At 39.0% G+C, this 19,351-nt stretch overlaps 1 protein-coding gene across 7 annotated transcripts in view; it reads right to left on the reverse strand.

Moving 5' to 3' along the window:
- Positions 1-7,913: 7,913 nt before the first annotated feature.
- The window catches only part of LOC134137921 (regulating synaptic membrane exocytosis protein 1), a 192,244-nt gene continuing 180,806 nt past the window's right edge, over positions 7,914-19,351 (reverse strand). For 6 of the 7 annotated variants that reach the window (XM_062571073.1, XM_062571079.1, XM_062571074.1 and 3 more), the window contains 5 exons: positions 17,105-17,246; positions 12,640-12,752; positions 9,739-9,840; positions 8,490-8,629; positions 7,914-8,132 (listed from right to left, as the gene is read on the reverse strand). In XM_062571073.1, the coding sequence (XP_062427057.1) occupies positions 7,914-8,132; positions 8,490-8,629; positions 9,739-9,840; positions 12,640-12,752; positions 17,105-17,246 (716 nt within the window). Of the gene's footprint in view, positions 8,133-8,489; positions 8,630-9,738; positions 9,841-12,639; positions 12,753-17,104; positions 17,247-19,340; position 19,351 lie in introns of all 7 variants that reach the window. The other variant, XM_062571080.1, reaches the window with a different exon arrangement.

Raw genomic sequence — 19,351 nt, forward strand, 5'->3', positions numbered from 1 at the left:
GGGTTTCTTTTCACTGAAGGAGACTCTCTATACTGCACGTATCATTCACCTTTTGTCACAAAGTCACCCTCAGTTTGGTGTCACTGAAATCAGGGGCAGAATCTCCACATCGCTCAGTGCAGAAGGATCACATCCCAAGCCTGTAAGAGATGCACAGTGTGCATGAGATCTGCAAAGAGAGGGGAAAAGGGTGGTCTTAAAAGCATCGTGTACACATTAAAGAGCAGCCCGAGAGAGGTAAGGTATTGAAAAACTCTTCTCAGCTTTTTTTCTATTCACTGTCAATCACTGGAGGAATGTAAATGTTATCAAATCCAACAGGTACTCCCTGGAGACCAAAGATACAGCTCTGAGCTGGTATCAGGCAAATAAGTGGTGGAAGAACAAGGCAAAGATTAGTGCTGCAGAGAGATATGGCCTAAAGAATAAAAGAAGGTTAAGCCCTGAAGAGTCCCTCACTACCATGGAAACACCTCTCTCCTCCTCACTTACATTTTGGGATTTGTTTTATGGAATATTTGAATGACATAACAGAAACTTAACAAAGAAGCCTGCATATATAGAGAAGCTGAAGGATTATATAGATAGTACAGCAGAGACTTCGCATGTGGCTGTAACTGAATTATGTTTCAAGCTTTTTAATAAAAGAAAACACAACTGCTTTCTTGCCTTATTTTTCTGTGCACACAATGAATGAAAAAAAGCCTGAAGTTTTGTTTTTTTAACATTAATTATTTAGGAGTTCTTGTCTTTCCCACCAAAGGACTTTGGAGTCAAATGAGCTGCTGGCATAACTAGAGCAGAGAGTTCAAGCTGGGCAACTCAGACTTGAGTCTAGGTACCAAACTACACAAAACTTTGTGTTTCACAGTTTGCAGAAACTATGACTAGGTAATGGCAAGAGCAAGAAATCACAGTGTTTCTTAAATTTGGTGGGAGACCAGATATTTCAACTCCTTTTCAAATCTTCAGGCCTTTTCCATACATGATAAAAAGAAGCAGACGTCATCAAGCTAGTCTTAAGCTACTATGAGAAGCTTGTTGATACAGTTCCCAGTAATGGTAGTCAGTGTGTGCCATCTGAGGCTAGGTACAGAGCAGCTCTAAAGTTATTTGTGCCATCAACTTCGTTTTCCACTGCCTGTTAACTCCTAGAGAGCCACCCATCAGGAAGGAAAACTGTCCATCTTGTTACCTTTTTAAAAAGCCTTGTTTATATTTTGGCACCAGACATTCCATTTCCAGTACTAAATTAATAGAGATGGGCCAGATCTTCAGACCTTTCCTTCAGGAAGAAATTCACTGGCATCTATGAGGCTTTAAGGAGCTGACTAAATTCCCACCGCCACTATGCTTCTTTTTTTCCAGTCAAAAATGTAGGAGCTAAGGAACTATGCTTTGTTTTTTTTCTCCCATCTCTCACCCTTTTCTCCCTGAAGTGAACTGCCATTTCCTTCCATTTCCCATCCTGTGCTCCCAAGGCTCTTGCCCTGCCCTCTGTGAGTGCCTGCATTTTTGACTCATTGATTTGCCCATGACAGAGCACCTGACTTTCCCATCCTAGCTGATGCTTCATGGTGCAATGTCCCCTTTTTCACAACATGCTTTTTTTGAGCTTACAGTTAAATATACACTCTAAGTCCCTTTGGAGTTAAGCTGCCACTTCGTGCATATGACCATCTCCAAGAAGAAAAGCATGGATGATCTATATGTACAAACTGCTCCACTAAAAAAAAAAAAAAAAAAAAAAGAAAAAAGCTTACAAATGTTCAAAAGCTCTGCAGCATTGACTGCTATGGAATCCAATCCATCTAAGCTGTAGCATATGAAGGACATTTGTTGACTCTTGCTAAATCCAGACTTCCTCTCTTCCAGTGGCAGCTATATTCTCAGTCCTTCAAAATTGTAAGAGTCTTCCACAAGTCATAAGAATGGTTTTGAAGTACTGCCTTTTATTTCACTCACCATCATCAGCTTCTTTTGGGTTGCCTGTTCATTGCCGAGCATTCAGGATTTGCTCGCTTAGTCTCAGACTATCTCTCTCTGAAAGAAATAGAGTACTTTCTAAAATTGGCAAGTCAATTCTTACACCATCTCTTGATTCCTTTTTGCTGAACCTTTAACAAACACCAGCTCAAAGAATAGATAATGCTGCTGCCAGCTTCTAACAGACTTCACTTGGTAGCTAAATTTTTAGGAAAGATTTCTCTCCTGACAATTCCCCCTCCAACACACACACATTATTAAACTAACAATTTGTCTATTTTGTCTTTACACGTTAGTGTAATAGTGCTGTATTTGCATTGCAGGCACTGTTTCTGCAGTATGAAAATGTAGATATTAAAACTGATTTCCTTTCTTTTTTAAGACTATACCATAACATTTTATTAAAGTTCTGATTTACAATACTTGCTGCATTTACAAATCTTAATATTTGAGGGTTAAATTATTTGACAAGATTTCTTTAAATACCTAGGACAGTCTTACTAACCCTTGTGTGAGTATGTGGGCTTGTTCTAAATGGGATTATTCTGTCTTCTGTAATTAGTACTGTAGCATGTACATGAGCAGCTATAATCTGTGGAGATCTGCTGTAAAGAAACAGTCTAGGCAAGTCAGAGCAGGCAACACTGACTAGGGACAACATGGGGATATTAGAAATACAGAGGTGATAGTGTTGCTATACTTACTGGTGAGCATAAGCCTGGGACAAAACACATATTTTCTGTTTAAAACACTCTTTTATGTGGGGATTTTACAAACAGAAGAAGACCACAGTGTTCTGCTTAGGTGTGTGGCTGCAGTTGAAATTTAGTGACAAGTTTCTGCATGGAAAACATTGTTTTCTGATACTTTGCAGTGTAAGAAAGACCTTAGTGTGCAGGACAAGATGCAATATTGCTATGCCTGTCTAGTATTTGAAGTCTTCACAGATGCTTTTCCCACATTTATGCTCTGCCCTTTCCACCTTTATGTCTGAAATAGGGGATTGCACCTATCTGCATTTTATTCATCAGAAAATGCAGGTACAAAGAGAATGATACCTAGGTTCTCAAAGTCAGTCTGAAGCGTACGACCATAGATGAGGAGGAAATGGGAAAAAAAAAGACTCTAAATCTTGACCTAAATGAATTTCTGCAGACAGAAAAAATACATGGCAGATGTGGATATCACACAGCCTTTCACTACGTACCCAGTGTTTTACAAAGTGAACTCTTACTGATTTGTAACTACATTTTGTCAGGGCTCTGAAACTGTAGACTTGTTAAAGAAAGGCAATCAGAATGAATAATTCTGAGCTGTCTTAAGGAACATTATAATAGTAACTGCTGTTCATCGCTTTCTAAAAGTAAGTTGTTCAGAGTCTGCTAAGCCCTCAGTGGGCTCCCTTCTAGCATGCTAATAGCTGAACCCTCCTGGACACTCAGCTCTTGAGCATGCTTTTCTTGTACTAGAAAAAGACATAACTACAGGTATATAAAATTTGACTCACCTGAATTGCTGCATCACACTGCAGTCTACAGATTGTTACTTTTCACATTTTTCCCTTAGTTACTCCCAGTGCTGAATGTTAGACATTTTGACTGAACAAGGCAGATGTCTAAGATTTAATGTTCTGATGAGTGACTATGGCTGGAAATTATACCACCTGATAGGAAGTACCTAACTTAGGGGCGTTCAGTGCACCAGGCTGTGCATTCAGGAGCCAAACCCTAGAAAGCGTCAAAGCTGTTCCCCTCCTATCTCTGGCACTGCAGGTAGGAAGAATGTGGATCACAAAACACAGAAAAACATTTGATTGATATGATATTTCTGCCACACTGACATCTTTCATAGCCAGAGCAATTAACTACCAGCATATGTGGTCATCCACTGGGAAAATACAAACACAACCTATGTATTATTTCCTTTTTTTCTTTTTGTCTTCTAGAGAGAAGTGGTAGGGCTGGGAGGGAGGTTTTGACTGAGAATGTTGTTAGGCTTCATATATGTTACTGGAGCTTTAATCACTCAAGACAGCTGGAATACACATTGCTTGAGTTGAGAAACCACATCCTTTAACAACGATCTACTTTGCTGCCAGTTGCTTTCTACTATGTTTGCAGAATTACAGTAGGGTAACGTGGGATGAGTGGTTGGAGCCTTTTAACAGGAAACGCTGCATAGCTTTCTGGCCTGACTTGCTTCACTTAAGGCAAGACAAAAGTATTGAGGTCCATAACCCTTTTCGCCAGAGTTAAACACGCTGTAGATGATAGAGTAGTGACTACACAGGAGTGGGCAGAAAACAGCCGCAGGTACAGCAGAAGACTTCGTAAAAGGAAGTTATAGGCTATTAGTAAAATGTTGGTGTATGCAGAACATTTCTCAGCAGCTGCTGAAGAACAGAGCCACTCTGAACTTTTCTTCATCTTGGTTAGCATGCATATATAGTATATGATATCTGAGCTGAATGTGACTTTCAGGACAGTAAATGGCCAGTGAAAACAGGCAAGGACAGAGCATGTATAATTTATCTGGGAATTATAAAGGACGGAGGTCATGTAGGTCTTGTTGTTCTACATACTCTCAGCAATTCTAATACATCTGTACTACAGTGGTCTAGGCCAAAAGCTTTTTCTCCTCCCACAAGAGAGACACTAAGTTTGCATTTCAATATAAAATTTAGTGCATTTACTCATCACAAGGAAAAGAAATGCCTGTTTACATCTCAGGAGTTATGAGTTTAGTATCTTTCCTTCTTCCTTTGCATATTATTTATAATGCAAGTACAGAGTTCTCAAGGGAAAACCACAAGGGAAGTAAAAGTTGATTTATCTTTGTATTATAATCCCAACACTCAGCAATGAGCTCTTAAAAGGCAACAGTCCCTGGAAAAGCAGAGCAGCACACACAGCTTATCTGTCCTAGCACAATCTACTGCTTCTTTCCTGAAGTCTTTGCATATGTGATCCCTGTTGATCAGAAACACCATAAATAAAATAGTTCAACATTGATGATACATCTCCTGTGGCCTATGGGGGATTGGAAATGCTAAACTGTATTTATTGCTCAGGATCAGAAAGGAAAAGATATCGCAGTTTTGGACACAATATCCAAACCTATGAGATTTATGAAATTGAGGGCTTTTGCAACACTATGATGAATTCTATATTTGAACAGAGCACTCCCATCACACAGAAGCAGAAATGTAACATGCCTTTTGTTCAGAGATTTACCATTTTTAATTATTCATTTTTTTTTCAATAGCTTAACCATGTATTCGGTTAAATAAAGTAATTAACAAAAGTGTTCAAAGTGAGGCAATATTGTCTTTAGGTTATTTTTAAATTGTGTTCAGGTATCTGTGGGACATGGAAAACTAAAATTGAACAAAGTACATAATCTTTGTTTCTCTAATAATAAAATTTAGTGCCAAATTCTGCTCTCGGGTTAATTGTTATAAAGCATTATCCATAATGACATTATACAGCATTGGCATATTTCTAGATTTAAACAAGTGCAAAAGATCAGAAAATGTTCTTATGTCTTGCAAGCTCAGCACACACCAAATACAGACCCGGTGCCTAGTTCCAACTCATACTGCTCAGCTGACCTACAGTAAGCAGATGCAGCATCACTCAAACCAAAATTTGCTGGTTTGATTTCCCCAGCATGTAATTTGGCTAGCTGACTTCAGTTTGTCTGATTCAATGAATGAGAGCACAATTTGGCTTCTTTCTCGGTGCAAAGGAAACCAACCAAACATGGCTTTCACCAGGCCTTAGTTTTTGGCCCCAGACTTCAACATACACTATTACATCAATCAAAAGAACCACAGAAATCACTTATCATTTTACTGTTCCTTAACACATTTCACACAGTCCTGCAGTGAGCAGAATCACAGATGAACCTCAGAACATACAGAGAGCACAACTACTACACTGGACATGAAAAGGAAATTTTATTAAACATGTTTACATAACATGAGTTGGAAGTTCATTTAAAAGCACAGGGGAGTGTTAAGACAAGTGGTCAAAATAGAAAGATACTATCGAATTATAACTAGTGGGGTTTTGGCCACTAAGACAGAACGGAATCTAGTAGTAGTGCACCAATGCTTGAGTTCTTCCTGCTCAGCAGGTCGAGCAGTAATCAATCTGCGCCCTATGGAAAGATGGGCAGAGTAATTCCAACGTGTTGAATAATAATAAATAGTTCACTTGGTGCAGGCAGTATGTCTATCAATTAAAATCTAGTGTGTACACAATTTCTACGTGTGTTACAGCCCCACAGTAGGAATCTACACCAAAATATTTATTAGAAGGAATTTGGTCCGTACTACATCACGTTTTCCATAGGGTAAAAAATAAAGTCCATCTATAGACATTTAGCACCAGACTCACAGATCTAGCCTGGCTAAAACCTGCAAAATGTCTATAAGAAAAATGGATGGCTTAGATTTCTTGGTTACTTCAGTATAGTAATTACGAGCAAACTGTACAAGTACATGCAACATACAAGCTGGTCTATGTGGAACTAACATACATTATTAAATAACCTTTTTCATTTCTTTTTACAAAACGTGCATGCAGCTTTGAACAGTTCCAAGTCATGCTGCTCTATTTGTGTGATCACAAAATTGAATGGCCTGTAAAAGGAGGGGAAACATATCAATGCACCTGCAGAGTCTGCAGTTTTTAGCACATTTACAGAAAATCACAAGGGATTTCAAGGCCAAGAACTCAAATGAATAAAAAGCAAATTGAAATTTGACTTTTTTTTTCTCCAAAAAGTAAGATATCTTGCGTTAAAAAATCAAGCCTTGTGCTTGCATCAATCTCAAAGAAATGTAAACTAAAATTTGATAAAAACATCAGTAAGTGCAGAATATTTCAACTGGAATTTCCAGTGAAACATTGAACAACTCATACCATGCTCTATCCAGGGCAGACAAGTGTGTCTGAAGTGACACACCTCAGAGAAGCCTGGGTACAGCTGAAAGTGTCATATGCTCGATCCATTCCTGGTCAACCTTTTGGGAAGTCAAATATACATTTATACACAGAAATGTAAATATTTCCTCTCCATTTCTAGGAGGAAAATTTCATTACCAGTAACATATTCAATGTCAAAATTATGACTAAAGCTGTTTTTTACCAGTCCCCAGCATTAGTTGCAGAATTCTTCAAAATTCTTCCATGCAAAACATCATAAACATAAAAGTTATTATACATAATGCAAACATATCTGCTTTTTACAAAGAAAAAGTGGCACTGTGATGATTATTTATTTTTAAGAATGTAACTTTGATTAGTCATTTGCTCTGGGTTTCCACATGAAAGACTTTGAAGTACCAGAACTGAGAAAAAAATTTGAACTTGCTGGAATAAAATTGTGGCTGCTGAACACTTTAAGCAATGCTTACAGAGATATACTTCAGCCCTTTTTTTTTGGTTTAGAAAAAGAAAGGAAGGGTTTCTGTTAACATTGTGATGACTTCTACAAAACTAACAATCACATGGCAAAAAAACTAGTGGAAGTAACAAGTACAGAAAAACTGCTGAAACACCAGGAAGATAACACTGCTTGAGGGCTCTGTCAGAATGTGAAAAATACAACATTGTTAACAGAGTGAGAGCTTCCAGTTTGACTAATTTTTGACTTGATTTGAATCCAAAGGTCCCTCTCTCTTTTTTGGGGATCATTATAAGCATCAGTGACAGTTGCTGATAGATTGACTGTATGTATGTGATACACCTTTGTTCTGTCAATTTAAGCCATCTTTTAACAAACAACTCGGACACATTTTTTGATAACTACTACAAGCGGAAACAGAAGTGGTTGTCTCTCTCCAACAGTGTTTTTGATCATGTGAATATCTGGTTCCAATTGTCATCCTGGGTGATGTTTTCCTTAGACAGCACCTGCTACTATGATCTAATGCAGGGAGGCCCAGTTGAACTCTCCAGAGATGACTGGGAAGCCCTGCGTGTCAGGGGAGTCAGGGTTGGATCCACTAGCGATGAAGGCGGAAATAATTTGTACCAGCCTATTACCACGCTGGACAGATCAAGTTCCTCCAGAAGGATCTGAGCAACTCCCATGAAGCATTTGTGATCCATTCGGCCATAATCTCCCCAAACTATTACCTGTAAAAACAGAAACGCAGGTTCAGAACTGTCCCCAAACCTCCGCTCTTATGTTCACTCCTGCTGTGTATTATGTGTATTGTAAGGAAAATATTATTCTTAAGAGTGAATGATTGCTCCTTCCTGTGGGAAAACCTAATGGCAGGACTGGAGCAAGAGTCAACAAAAGAGAAATGTTTAATATAGCCAGACATTTCACAGGTCTGAAACCACAAGCCACAAGGATGTGTTTGCTGGAATTCACAAAATTAAATGCTAAGTGAGCTGGAATGGCGTTACTCTTATTGCTTAAACTTAAGTAAACATGTACATGCTTTACCAAATGATAGCCTAAAATGGGATTAAGAAGCAACTGACCTGAAGGACTTTACCCTGTGGACTTTCATCAAAAACCAGTGTCTGTTGGTACAAAGGATCAAGGGTCTTCCGTGCAATTCTTGTCTTCTTCTTAGCTATGCATGCTCCATTTTCCAATAAATACACTTTGACATACGGAGCTGCAAACAGAACATCATGAATTTTATGTTTGGACATAAAAACTTCTACATTGCACTTCTGAGCTGGAGGACAAATGCCATAAAAGGAAGTTGAGTGGAAAGAAAATGACACACACTATCTTCACTATATAATCTGAATGCAATTACATTCATTAAATAAATGACACAGAACATAAAAAATCAGCTTGATTTTTATAAACTTTGAATTTAATGATCCAAGATGTTACTAATAACAATTCTGTTTCATGTCTGTCAATTTAAAAACACTTTCCTCTGCCAGGAATTAGTTGTCACTGTTAGTTACTCTGAAATCTCTATGCATGTCTAGGGGTCAGAAATATATCAAAAAACCCCAGGAAACTCTGATATTTCATTGAAAGAAATGTTAAAACTAAGGCATTCAGGTAACAAGGACATTTATTGCTCTTTCATTTTCAGCTCCTAAGGAGGTTATAAAGTACCATTTTAGCAAAATGCACTCTGAAAACAATTGTTCCAAATGTTTTGGTAAGCAGTGGCTGTGGTGGAAATTAGAAATCTCTTCCAATAAAGATTTTTGTAAAGAACTACAGTTTCAAAATAATTTGCTTATAAAATGATACAATATGAAATCTGATTCATTATAAAAGTTATTGGCATGGGCACTGGCACAACCTGCTATCTTGAAGCACTATTGTACCACAGAAGAGCATGGCATGTGGCTCTATCACCTTGTTTGCTCAAACTGCTTTCATCTGTTTCCATCTTTTATTTCAACATGGAAAAAATGCAAAGGATTTCATCAGCAAAGCCTCTCTGAGAGATAAGATTTGCCTAGGATATGCAGAAATACTTCTACAAACATTGCTTCCAGAAAGCATATTAAGTTGAGGAAAATCACTCCTTGAAATGTTGCATGTAATTAATAGATACAAGTCGTTAGAAGTGAACATAGATATAAAGGATATATCCATGCATGCCCCTATTGCTGAAAAACAAACCAAACAAATGCCAATGTAGTGATAGCTAATGAAGAGCTCAGGGGTCTCCAATCACCAGTTCATCAGCATATTTCATATTCTTGTTTTTACAGTCATATATTGTCTGGGGTTTGCAGTCATTTCTCTTACCTGGGGTTGACTTGGAGCCAGGTTTTTGTGTGAGGCCCCGGGCTCTAATGACTTCTACTTCTAATTGGCCCTTTTTATCCACCATTCCAATCTGAATATCACCTGAGAGGGAGAAGAAAGAAACTCACATTTAGAGAAAAAGTATGGTCTGGGGGATCAGGTATAAGAAACAGAAAGACTAGTTGGCTGTTCATCTGCTAGGTGATGCTGTGCTTATCACTTCTCCTCCTTATTCCTTATGTTTCTCCATCTTTAAAACAGGAATAAAAGATGCATACTTAGGAAGCACTGTGCGTTCTTGGTGAACAGCTTATACCATAGCTCTGTATTGATTTTCTGATCCAGGGAGGGAAGGAAGCTTTACAGCAGTGCTATGGTATCACCATCAACCTTCTAATTTTGCATAGGTGAATTATCTAGCAACTTCCTACCTAGGACTGCCATCCTTGTGGGCCAGTCCCTGACAGGCCCTGCCCTGAGAGGGGTCCCACTCTCAGGGAGCCTAAAAGCCCAAGTTTAGATTCAGAAATCCCCATAGCTGGAAGTTTCTGCCTCCAAGCTGAGATGCAGGAGCTGACAGTGTGAATGCTCCTCATCTGATGCAACAGGAGAGACAACAGGAGAAACAGGCCAACTTTGTAAACCTCAGTAGTTACAGCTGTCTGATGAGATCCCCAGTGTAAGGCAGACAGATCAAACAGACAAGGCACATGGTCATAGCCCAGCTTCACAGAACGACATGCTGCCCTCCAGGAGCTCATAAGGAGGTCTTTACCTCCAAAGGTCTCTTAACAAGTGTAGGGGTGATGATTTTTCCTGTTTTTATCAATATTTCACATCCATTCTAGTGGCAATAAAGTCACCCAATATGTTCAAAAAATCAGCTGCTTTCTCACACAGACTATTGAGCAGCCAAGCGGCTATCTGAGTTCTGACAAGTGACATTTCCAGTTACAGCTGCAGGAAAGGAAAACTTAATCTGGGAGCAAGCACTCTTCTGATCTAGGCTAATAAAATGCAAATGAAGAGAGAATGCCTTAATGATGGGCTGATGCTCAAAACATCAGATCTCTTTAGCTTCATATATAATGGAATCAGCTGGATAGGTATCTAATAGGCCACTGAGACGCAAAAATGCACAGCATGACATGTACAGCTGTATGACACTTGTGCAAATATATCCATGACACACCTGACTTTGATTTTTTATATTATATATTTTATATGCCAACCCTGAATTGCAATAAAAGTGCAGTAATAGGCAGTCCTGAACTGCAGAATTTAGGGCATCCAGATTTATAAACACCACCTTTTGACATTAACTGGTGATGAGATTTTCATGTGCTTGTCCAACAGTATATTGTAGCAATATTTATACCTTGGTACTTGAGGTGTGACAGAGCAGCAAGGAAGATTATTTTATCTAGCAAACTTTGCTTGAATAAACAGAGTTCTGTGTGGCACTAAAAATAGTTCCCAGGAAAATTCCAACGAGCCATTTTAAGAGCCTGTCTCAATGTTGCATATCCGAATAAAACCCTGCTACAGGCAGCCAGCAGGGGGAGCAATAATACAAACATTTTCAGATCATCCCCGACTAAAGGATGCCACGCGGAAGAGAGGAAAACTGTGAAGAAGCACTACTGAGTGCTTTTGGGGGGGCCAAAACCTTGCTTGAGCCTTTAGTAAGAAAACAGCTCTAAGAAGTGGAACTAAATATATTACTCAAGTAATCTGCAGGAAAATATTTACACAAGAAATAAGATTAAAGTAAGAAAATAGATGGAAAAAATCTAGATCCTTGTATGTGTGGATAATCCATACTGAATGAGACATTTAATTTTTATTGGGTGAATAATGTCATAAATATCTTATCTTTCAAAACAAAACATGGTATGCATTTATAAAATTTGGTGCTTAATAATGTCATGTAGCAGCTATTTGTGCTTTATGGAGTACTCAAATCATTCTCAAGAAAATTTCCTTTTCATTCTGCTCATGAGTTGAGAGGGAAACACTCTTTTCTGTGATTTTTATTTCTATCTTTCTTTCCTTCCTCAGAAGCATCTCAGTGGCCCTTTTTTCATCTGATCTGAGACAACTTTACTGAAGCACTGGCCATTTACGATTTCCAACACGGTTATGGTTAACCATGGTATGGTTAAAGTAGCAAAAAATGACATGAGCTCCACACTTGGCACCCTACACATGTACCATTTGAAGCATATCTATGAATTGCTTACATATTTATCAGACTTTTCCAAAAATACTTACACAGTGCTATGCCGCTGCACAGCTTATACCCTATTCGAAGCCGGTGTACAGTTAATGCTACTATAAGGAAATCCAGACTGGTTTGGAATACAGAAGAAATCACAGATCACCCCAGGCAGCTGCTGTGGGGAAGGATTTTCTCTCTTTCCTTATAAACACTGGCTTTATCACAACTGATTTTGAGGCACTGCAAATGTGGGCTGAAATTTCAAATTCTAGGGTTACTTTGGGATGAACTAAGCTTGGGCAAATACAGCATTTGGCAAGAAACTGTCACATCCAATATAATCTGTGGCAAATAAGTATAAACTTTGAACTGCTGAGATTTGGCAGTATGCTAAGATTGGAGAAACCACAATAATTGTGAGTAGAAGGGAAAGTGTAACCCCGATTTCAAAATGCAAGTGAGATTAGCAGGCCCCTCACATATGGATCAAATACTGTTTTTCACCTCAGTTTGGATGCCAGTGTGCCAGGAATATTAGCGATTGGGGAGAGGACATTCATGTTTCAGGTGAAGGAAGCCACTGTGTAAAAGTCTTTTGGCTGCCTGGCCAGTTTGGCAGTGTGTATTATGCTTTAGTTAATGACTATTACTCATCTAACAGGGGAATGTATTATTCTTACCCATGGCAGGGGTTGCTAGTGTTTGTCGGCCTACTAACTGTGCGGGTCCAAGTCCATCGAGGAAATCACTAAATTGACTGTCAGCGCCCAGCCGTACTCCAGGGAATATTAAGCTGAAGCAAAATAAAAGCTGGTTAAGCATAAGTACAGTAATAATTCCTTTTGTCCTGCAGTATTTTCTCTAAAGTTACTTCTTATACAGTACAAGCAGCTCAGGATATGTAACCATAAACAAGCTATCTCCTGTGGACCCCAAAGAAGTATAGTGAAATTTCCACATATGGAACCAAAGTACTGCATGCAAACACTTCTTGCCAAGGAGTTCTGCAAGAAGTGCTGAAGAGGCTGACAGGTGAATAAACTGTGAGTGGCCTTATGAGAAAACAGGAAAAACTCACAAGATTTAATAAACTTACTGAGCTCAAAACACAAGACTATATTCTGCTTGAATACGCAGGCCATGCAAACATTTTATGAGATGCTTTTGGTATTTTATGTTGGTTCTTCAATTCAGCCGATTCAAAAAATATCAGTTTTAGAATTGTTATGTATTTGTTATGATTTCTGCATATTTTCCTCACTGCAGTTTTATATGGATAGCCAATTGTGACTTCCTGAAATTACACACACAAATAGACAATTTATCTCGGTTAGGATTTTCTGATGATCTTCACTATGGGAACACTATGAAACATATTTGAAATTCTAGCAGACAATTGAAAAAGGTAGTATGCTGCGTATTTATGTACGATAACTTGATTTTTGTCTTCTACTAGGTTTTCCAGTTATTGTTCTTCATTTAGTCCAAGTTTAGCCAAAATAGGATTTCAGTATTTCAGTATCTTTGTATGTTTGAAGAGCTCTGTTTCAACTGGTATTCATCTCAAAGAGGTAAGCTGGAATCCAGAAATGATTCCAGATCCTCAGCAATCAATGGAGGATCAAATTGAGCCCCTCCAATATTTATTCACATTAACAGGCAGGTTTATTTATAGTAACTTTACTTTTGACTATGAAATATGGGCCCATCAAAAATGACAATGAGATCTCTTTGCCTGTTCATTTTCTTCACCTTTCTTCCAGATTCTTCCTTTACTCTCACCAAGCAGATTTGTCCACATCCTCTTCCTTTTCTAAGTTCTTAGTCCCTATTTCTTTTTAAAAGTATTTCTGTTTGCTTTTGTCCATTCAGGGCTCTGCATTTTCGCTTTCCCTTTCTGCCTATGCTCAGGACAGCAGGACAGTGCTGCTGTCAGCCATTCCACTAGAAGAAACAGCAAAGGTCTGCAACATGATTCAAAAGATTCCAGCCTTTCTGGCAAAGTAAATATGTCACAAGAAAGAGTATCTTTTTCTTTCTCTCCATTTCATTTATAAGGATGAATGTTATAAAAGACCAAATCCAAATTCCCAATATCCCATTATTGGAGAAATGCTGACTGCGCCTCACTCTTAACACTGACATTTCTTCATTCTTGAATGCTTGATTTGCCTTGTAATACTGTCTTCTCTTCTATGTGTACATCCAAACCTCATCTTCATCAGTTAGGATATACATGGAAAACTCATGTATACATTAAATCTGATTGTTGTAGCTATTTAATAAAGCAGTAAACAGGCAAACAGTGCTACTGTCGATTAAATCTAAGGGTAATGCCCTACGGGTAATGTCGCTAGGCAAAATATTCTGGTAGACAGATCTTGACGCCAATCAAGTCTCACCAAACAAGTAGAGGCCAGTTTGTCTTTCAGGACACAAACTGAACTGTAATACATTAGCAGAACAAACATATGCTTCTTCAAGCTGCTTTCTTCATGTCAATGTTACCTGTCTACCATAATGTCAGGAGTGAACAGCCCATGAAATACTACTCAGCCAGCTCAAATGAAGTTCTCACTGATTTTGTTGGGAACCTCACAGGATACAGGAGTAACCAGGCAAATAGCTTTGCTATTCGAATGTAGGGTAAGTGTGGATACAAGGTGCTATTAAAAGCAGATTCATGGTCACATTAAAAGTAACATCTAAAATTAAATTACTACATTTCTAAAGTTTCTAAATAGGCCCAGAGGATGGAGGGAGGGAAGGAGAAGATTTTAGGACCAGTTGCTGCAGTGTTTGTACCTCTGATTATGTAGTAATGTAGCTGTGCATCTTTACCTCCACCTTGCAGTTGCATCCAGCTCTCATCCTAAGTATAAGCCAGTGAAGCACTTGGAGGAAGTGATTATATATTAGCAGCTTGTTTTATTGGTTGTCTTTCTTACAAGCATCTATGCTTTATACATCCTTCATTCACTATGGACTAAATCCAGAGCTGCTGTAAATGTACACTGATCTACCGAACTGCAAGCTTGCCAAGCACCTGACATTAAATCTTGAGCAAAATCTTAGAATCATAGGCAAATGAAAGCCCTCAGAAAACTCTTCTAAAACACAAAGTACACTACCATGATGAACATATTCCTCTTGCTTGAGTTGTTACCTTTCTAACTGTGGCTTTCTATCCCATTCAAGGAATGTTCTTCTTCAGTGCAGAAAGATACATAAACTGTTTACTCTTTAACCCAGGAAGTTTTGTTACATGCTATCTGCTTTCTTAGGCCCATCCTCTTGGGGTTCCCATCATATTCGCTGTTAGACAGTGGTCTGCTTTTCATATCACTGGCCTTACTGTTTCTTTGCTCTTGCCAGGAACTGAAAGAGGGATGTGGAGCTCAGGGACAGTGATTAATTGGATTTGGAGCCAGAAACTACGTGAGGTATACTGAAGGCCAGGGATTAACCAGAAGAGATGGGAACTCTATCAGACCAAAAGTCTGGGACAGAAACATAATCAAAAGTTAGGGAATGTGTGCCAAAAGTATGGATTTGAAAGGCAAGACAAATGTGGTCAGTTGATAAGAAATCTGTCATATGAAAGAACTGAGAGAGGAATGGCGGCTTGTCAGAGGTAGAACAGGCACTGGGACAGTGGAGACGGGAAGTAGGCATAGGAGTTAAGAGGCAGAAACAAGGTGTAAGATACAGGAGCCACTAGCTTATGACAGTTCATTTTAACTTGAATGTGGATCCTCTTTCTAAGGATTCTTTCCAAACTAAGTCCCACTGTACATGCCCAGCCTGCTACAGGCGGTGATAAGAAACAAGCACCTTGTTTACCTCCAGGCTTGCTCTCTTCATTGCCTTGCCCAGAGGCTGGTTCTCAAGTCAACAATTTAAGTCTCTGCTTTGCAGTTCCTGCCCTCCAGATTCCTGCTAGGACCTGGCTGGTCTGGCCTTGCCAAATGTGCTCGCATGCTCTGAGGGTGGAGCATGGGATTAGGTTGTTCCCCAGAAAGGGCCTTCATCTTCAGTGCCGGGCTCCCACTTCTCCAGTATTGCTGACTGGGGAAACGGGCCAGTCTCCAGCAAGATCCAGTTTATTGGGGCCCCACCATGGTGACACAGAGACCAGCGTAGAAAGAGGAAGGATGCCAGGGTGTGGTGCAGAAAATGCCCTATTGTCTGATGATGGAGAAACTGCACCACTATAGAGGTCCTTGCCATCATCATGGCTGCTCCGGCTCTGCATGCCTCATAGCCCTTACAATCCAAAATCCACTAACAATCGTGGCAACAAGGTGGGCATACAGAAAGATGATGCCAGGTAAATCTCAATCTCTCTTTTTTTTCTGGTCTACAGAGTAATTTGCCTGTCTCCTGTTTCCACTTTTGTAGGTAGCAATCTTCTCACTTCTAAGAATTCTCTAGTGACCACAATACATTTGCAAACAAGGCAGAGTCCCACTAAGATCTGTGAGGAGGCTGGAATATTCATGCACATTTTGGTGCCAAATCTGCTTTTGCTCGCCTTTCCTACATACTTAGTCATGTCAGCAGTGAATTAAAACAGCTGCCCCATTACCCACAGTTGTGTGTCTGATTTTAGCTGATGGTGCAGTTGGATGCTGGTTTAAGAATTCTCAGTAAGAGAACTGGACTAACTCCAAGCTAAACTTTCTTTATATACAGTATTACTGAACAGAGTTTCATATCACTGGGGTTTACATACAACATCTGAAGTTTAACTCTGAATTAATCCAAACATAATCCAAAGGGAAACTACCCCTATGTTTTCCTCTGAATAATGTGTTCTGAATTTACTTCTTTCTCGGTGAACAAAATAGCTCAGTGGATGGCAGGCAAAATATGAATCTCTAAGAAGTGTTCTCTCAATTTCAAATTTCAATAAATTATCTACATGCCTAATAGTCTAATGCCTAATAGTCTACATGTCTAATAGATTAGTTTTGTAAATGTTTTGTCAAAAGGAAGAACTTGTACACAGAGCTATCCCCTTGTTCAAAGCAACCAAGTCTGGGACTTCTATTCACAGACCAAGTTTTCTTACTAATATTTCAGCAGATTTCTTACAAAGACAAGAAACTTTTCCAATATTATTCATATTTTTAAGACACTTACTTGCCCTCAGAGCTATAACTGTTTATGCTGCCATCAGTGGATTCCCGACTTGGCTGTCGAACCATACGACTTCTCATCTCTGCTGCCATTCCTGTCTCTGTGCTTCTCTGTATCGTGCTCTTTAGCTTTTTGTTGCCAGCCTCTGAAAGGAGAGAAAGAGAAGTGGTGGTTATAATGACAGTCTAGCACAAAACCTTTCCTTATAGCTGGAATATAGCTGTATATTCTGGTCAAAGAATGAATGCCTCTTCTTCATCTGCAAACTTGGTGGTGGTTTCTCTTTAAAAGAAGACTTCAGCTGGAAGATCTTTGCGTAAACTGTTAGAAATTAGGTATGTTATTATTATCGTTTATACAGTCAGAATATAGACAGGATAGCTGTGATAGTGTTTGTTAACCACATACTTGATGTCTCTAGCCATCTTGTTAACTCAGCTGGGTGACCACAAATACAGTTAACTTACAACTCTCCCAGGAAAAAAGAGAAAAAACTCCCTTCATGCATTCAACAGAAAAATATTAAGTACTAAAATACTCAGCATCAAAAATAAAAGATGTGTTTTGATCTAGCAAAACATTACTTTTCACCTCTTAAATTCTCTGAAGTAAACTGTGAACTTTATGTAACTTCTGATTTTAGCATTTTCTAAGCTGACTTAACTCTCTGAGGATCCATTTAGAAGATAATGGCCTTCACCAAATCTAGGCTTGCAACTGAATGTTATAAAGTAGTGTAATTCTTGTGAGGTTATTTAACGACTTGATCCATTTGGAAAAGTTTCCATCACACATTCTTTAAAATGAAAGTTGAGTTCCACTTGGAAAATTTCAAGTTACATTTGAGCAAGGAGAGGTTCCAGCTCCTTCCAGGTATAGTTCTGAGCTCAAGGTGCAGTGGCTGATTTAAAAAGGATTTGGTTGTAGCACTGGAGAAAAGCTCTTTGCTTCTAAATGATACTGATCACTCTGAAAAATGTTTAACTGAAATATTTCTAGCATAGTGTAATGTAATCATGTGTGTTGACTTCAAACTCAGTGTCCTGTTTGTTTTCATTCAACTGATAACATTATTCTTTTTCAGGAAGTATCAGATTTGACAAAGTTTCACATAAATGCATGCAAAACCATTCTTCGGTGTTTCTCCCACTCATTTAGATGCTCTTTCATTCACTGTCACCAAAGTCTCTACCTCCCTTTCACAGCTGGCTTAGGGAAATACCCCCCAAAATAAATGCCTCCTCCACCTCCACCTGCTGTGGAGGCTGAATTGCTCTGAAAACTTTTCTACTTTTCTGTTTTACACAGATATACTTGAGGCTATGACAAATCTTGATCTCTCTTCATATTAAAGCCAGGGATTTGGTAGCGCGTGTTGGCTGCCCATGGCCGATGATATTTAAAATTGCTGTGGAGAAGAGCTGGCCTGCCCTCTTTGGGTCTGCACAGCTGGAAGAGAGCAGGAAGAAATCGCACAGGAGAAATCAGCTCTCCTTCTCCATGGGTTATCACAATAATGTCTTTGGAGCTATCAGAGAGAGAGAAAACATTACCAAAACCAAAAAAGAAATAATTTGTATATTGGGCTAAGAAGAGACACAGCCACCGCGAAAGCAGCTGTGGTTTTCCTTTTAGGCCTTCTGGAATGAGAATTATATATCCAGCAGCGGAGACTCAAATTTCTCTAAATGGAAGAAATCAGCTAGGTCCAGGCTGTCCTGGACATAGCTGTTTTCTTCCATTCAGAGACAGTAGTAGTTTCTTCACTCTCTCCTGAGGCCAGCAGCCCTGAGTTTTTGCTGTGGGCAACTGAAACTCATCCAAATTCCTGGTTTTACAGTTAGTAGAAACATACTATTCAAGATTTCTAAGTATGTAGCAGACTAAGCTACACTCCTAGACAGCGTAGATGGTTGTGGAAGGTATTTGCTGCAACTTAGGTGACTGTAATGCAGAAATCAGAGCATTATATTTTGAAACTCTTAACTTTTAGAATAGATGATGTGTCCAGCACATCAACCTTGAAATGTTCGCTGAGCATCAAAAATGAATGATAAGGCAGACCAAGAAGTATAACCCACATGCGGAGCCCTGTGACAACACGCAGGTCTCATACATTTGGTAGCTACACATTGGATACTCATGTTCATTTGTGCCTCTCTCTGTCTTGCTGGGACCTGTCCGAAAATGCCTGCTTGTTTCTATCTGTTCACAAAAAGGGTTAGATTATGTATTTCACCTCCTTCATCC

The sequence above is a fragment of the Rhea pennata genome, chromosome 3 (assembly GCF_028389875.1).
Source record: "Rhea pennata isolate bPtePen1 chromosome 3, bPtePen1.pri, whole genome shotgun sequence".
In the NCBI taxonomy this organism is placed as follows: domain Eukaryota; kingdom Metazoa; phylum Chordata; class Aves; order Rheiformes; family Rheidae; genus Rhea; species Rhea pennata.